We start from the raw sequence: 3,784 nt of genomic DNA on the forward strand, positions 1-3,784 counted from the left end.
TTTTCAATATTTACAACTCTTATTTTTAACATTCAAATATTCAACTACTATTTTTCAACATTCAAAAACATATTTTTCAACAATTTCATAATTATGGAATCGATTCTTTACCTTCAGCATGTAATTAACAATATAATAAAGAAATGCTCCCAAAAACACAATATAATAAAAAAAAATTTGTGAGACAGTTTCGTAAATCAATTTTATGATATAAATTTTTTATTTGAGTTACTCATAAAAAATATTACCAAAGTATTACTTGCTATTTTAAATATGGACATACTAATAGATTTTGATATAATGTTCTCTTTTTATTTATTTCAAATTTGTTTTTATTTTGTTTAGCATTCGTTATTCAAGAAAAAGACTATTATTGTAAATTTATCGTCACTTATATAAATATATTTGAATCTAATCTAATATTTGAATCTTGACCAAATCTTATTCAAATTCAATGATCACATCATCTCTCATCTCAAAATATTATTAAAAAAATCCAAAATCATATACAAACATTCTATATTAATTTTTAAACTTAATTATTAATTTTTTACGCTAGAAAATATTTTGCGTACGCACATATCGTATGTGAAGGGATCATAGTATGAATTAAAGTTCTTCCATGCATGCAGATGTAGTTGTTCATATATATGATCTGATTTTATGATTTCCCCCAAAACTGCAAAGTTTGGCATATAATGAAATGATCTTTAAAATCAGATTTTAAAATATTTGGTGGATCTTTCATGTCCCATCATATCGACATGATGAGTGTTATTTTAATGGATGTTTGAATTATTGACTTTTCAGTCTTTTTTTGTAATCTAATAAATTGATTCTTCATTATTTCATAGTTAATTAAATTGAACATGAAACGAGAGACGTGACTCGATCTGGGACCTTGATTAGTTACTTGATATGTTTTTAATTGGGTTAATGTTAAAATAAACTATTTAATTTGAAACTAATTTAAAGATTCAACAATTTACTGTTTTTTTAAAATTAAAAAAAAAACAAACATTTCTCTGCATTAAAATACATGAACTGTTGTTTGCTGTATGGCTCCATTGCATTTCTAATGTCATGAATAATTAATAGTTATCGTTTGGTTTTATTTTCAGTTTATTTTTTTGTTTTGTAAAAGAGAACATGTATTTTGGTGAAAGCATTAATCTTTCAGGCAAAGTGTAACGAGGAAGCATGCTTATATATAGCATTCAAAAATCTGAAAAAGGTCCCAGGTTGGCCTAACACAATGACCAAACCCTAGTGTACAACAATGAGAGGGAAAGGTAAAAACAAGCATACAATCTAAGAGCCAACGCCATCACACGAGCAAGCTCCGGATGAGGTCTGCCTGAGCGCCATCCGATGATTCCAGAAGCTCCGATAAACGGTCACTCAGGTCATCCACCTCCTTGTGCAAGTTCTTAATGTAGTTACAAGTCTCTTGCAGCACTCTTGAAGCCGAAACCTGCCATATTCATTTATTTTTATCAGTATAGATAGATAGATAGATAGGAAGAATTCGAGCTACACCAAGAGAACACGAGACCATATACAGCTCCTATATTATTTCATACTACGACTTAATTATTTTATTTTACATGTTACACTCACCGGTTAATGTTGGTTTTATGAGAATAACTTTATGATCATTTAATTTATATATACACATAACGAATATATATCTAGATAATATATTACAGATAATACATTATTAGCACCTATATCAGTATGTCACCTGGAATACTTGTTTATAATGCGGCGCCTACATTTTAATTTGTGGAAGCGGAATCCACCCTACCCTAGTGTACGCATATATAGCCAACAATCTTAATAAATGCGACCCTCAAGTTGCATATCAAATAATGAAACAAGAATCCAATATTCTTAACTTAGTTTTTGAACAATATTGTACAAAAAATGCATGACATGCAAATTATATATGTTTCACTAATGCATGTATATTGACAGGGGACATTAGAGTCCCACAAAATAAATTCTGAGGGGACTGTGTGCTTGCGGGCGTAGGATACTTATCCCTAGGAAGGAAAACGAAGGCCACACGAAACAAATTCGTGGATGAAAATTAATATACAACACAAATTTATACAGTATGTATATATGTGTGTATGTATAATGTATAGCGAGTGATTCATCATGAACTAGCTAGCTACTAATTTTCTTGTTAAAAGAATGACCTTGTCTGAGCGTCGGCTGCGTATTTCAGGGATAAGTTGCTGCAACTTGGTCACTAGATCAGCAATCTGATCCTCGGTTATCCTCGAAACTCCAGATTGCCTCGAACGTGATCTTCTGCCAGACATTTTCAGTATAGTTAGTTTCAACTGTAAAACTAGCTTTATGATTTCTGTTTAACTGCTTGAAATGAAAGAAGGGTTCCTTGAGATTTTGAAATGGGAGGTAGGATTTAAAAAGGGGAGTGTTTAGGGGACAAGTTATGGACAGAGGGATAAGGGGGAGGGGTATGAAGAAATATGGAATGCAAGAACCGTGGAGGAGTAGTGTTGGAAGTGATGAGGACAAGTGCATGGAGAAGAAATGGGCTATGGCTGTTTTTTAAATAGGGGGTTTGAAGAGTAATGTGTCTGAGAGAGAGAGAAATAGAAATGAACGACAAAGACGGATTACAAATTTTTTTTACTAAAAAAAAAGAAAAAAAATCAATGTTTTATTTTGTATTTTGTGGTTACATACATCGAGTAGTTGTCTCGAAATAGATCAAATAAAGAGTTGAAGTGATTCTACATAACATAAAAGATTCAATCTTCTGTACTATATTGACCGACACATGTTACTATATTATAAATATATGTATCAGAAGAACATGTAACGTATATTGAAATAAATGTTCATATATTATATGAATTATTTTGGGGCAGGAGAAATAGAGTCGTCCATAATGTCCTTCTCGGTGTGTTCCCCAAAGTGGCAAACTGGGGTTTGGTGATCAAGTGGGTTAAGAGAAAATTGCTTGTTTATTAGACACCTTAGGGGGCCTCTTTGTGCCAGTCTTAGCACGCAAGCCCATGTTATCTTCAATTATTTTAATATTATTAGTTTAAATATTTCACCATCCTTCACACAAATACAGTGGAAGATAAACCTCAAACGACTCGAATCTTCTGATAAACTCGAATCGTTTTTTTCGGAAAATATCCTAGATCTGTCGAGATATCAGATTTTTTTGGATATTTTTTTTATAACTGGTTTTCGGACATATAATTTTTCAGGTCTGGGATGATGCGAGTTCATAAAAAAAAACATGGATTTATCCACTCGAGCCAACGTTGTGGATGTTGTTTCTGTGGTGAATTTTGGGTTAAGACAAAATATATATATATAGGCAACTTGGGTAGATATGATAATTAATAGTATTTATTAAAATTCAAATGTTGGAATGTAAATCACATGTAACTTTAAGTAGTGGATAGTAGAGCCTACAGCATCGGGGCCACAAAAGTATGTCATTTTTTACCACTTACATCAGATTTTTTTCTATCTGATGCAACACGTGGTGTCTAGTAAACTCTGCATTTTTTTAACTTGATTCCTGGTTTAATTTATAAGATAAAATTAATTATTGTTTCTCGAAATAAGTATAATAATTAATTAATGGTCAAGTGACTAGTTTATTATTTATTTGTGCGAAATCCAAGGAGGACAAATTTTGTTTTTTTTTAAAAAAATTCCTAAATCTAGGGGTGTGAAACCACTGGAGGTAAGCTCAGGTTTCCCAAGGAGGACAAATTAAGCACAC

At 31.5% G+C, this 3,784-nt stretch overlaps 1 protein-coding gene across 1 annotated transcript; it reads right to left on the reverse strand.

Moving 5' to 3' along the window:
• Positions 1-1,175: 1,175 nt before the first annotated feature.
• On the reverse strand, positions 1,176-2,616 carry LOC140966864 (transcription factor PRE3-like). The gene is made up of 2 exons (XM_073427140.1): positions 2,205-2,616; positions 1,176-1,474 (listed from the first exon to the last, which is right to left on the reverse strand). Exons 1-2 carry the CDS (start codon positions 2,328-2,330, stop codon positions 1,328-1,330), a joined length of 273 nt encoding a protein of 90 aa, XP_073283241.1. The 5' UTR covers positions 2,331-2,616; the 3' UTR covers positions 1,176-1,327.
• Between the last annotated feature and the right edge of the window lie 1,168 nt (positions 2,617-3,784).

This window comes from Primulina huaijiensis, unplaced genomic scaffold (genome assembly GCF_012295235.1).
Source record: "Primulina huaijiensis isolate GDHJ02 unplaced genomic scaffold, ASM1229523v2 scaffold208144, whole genome shotgun sequence".
NCBI lineage: Eukaryota > Viridiplantae > Streptophyta > Magnoliopsida > Lamiales > Gesneriaceae > Primulina > Primulina huaijiensis.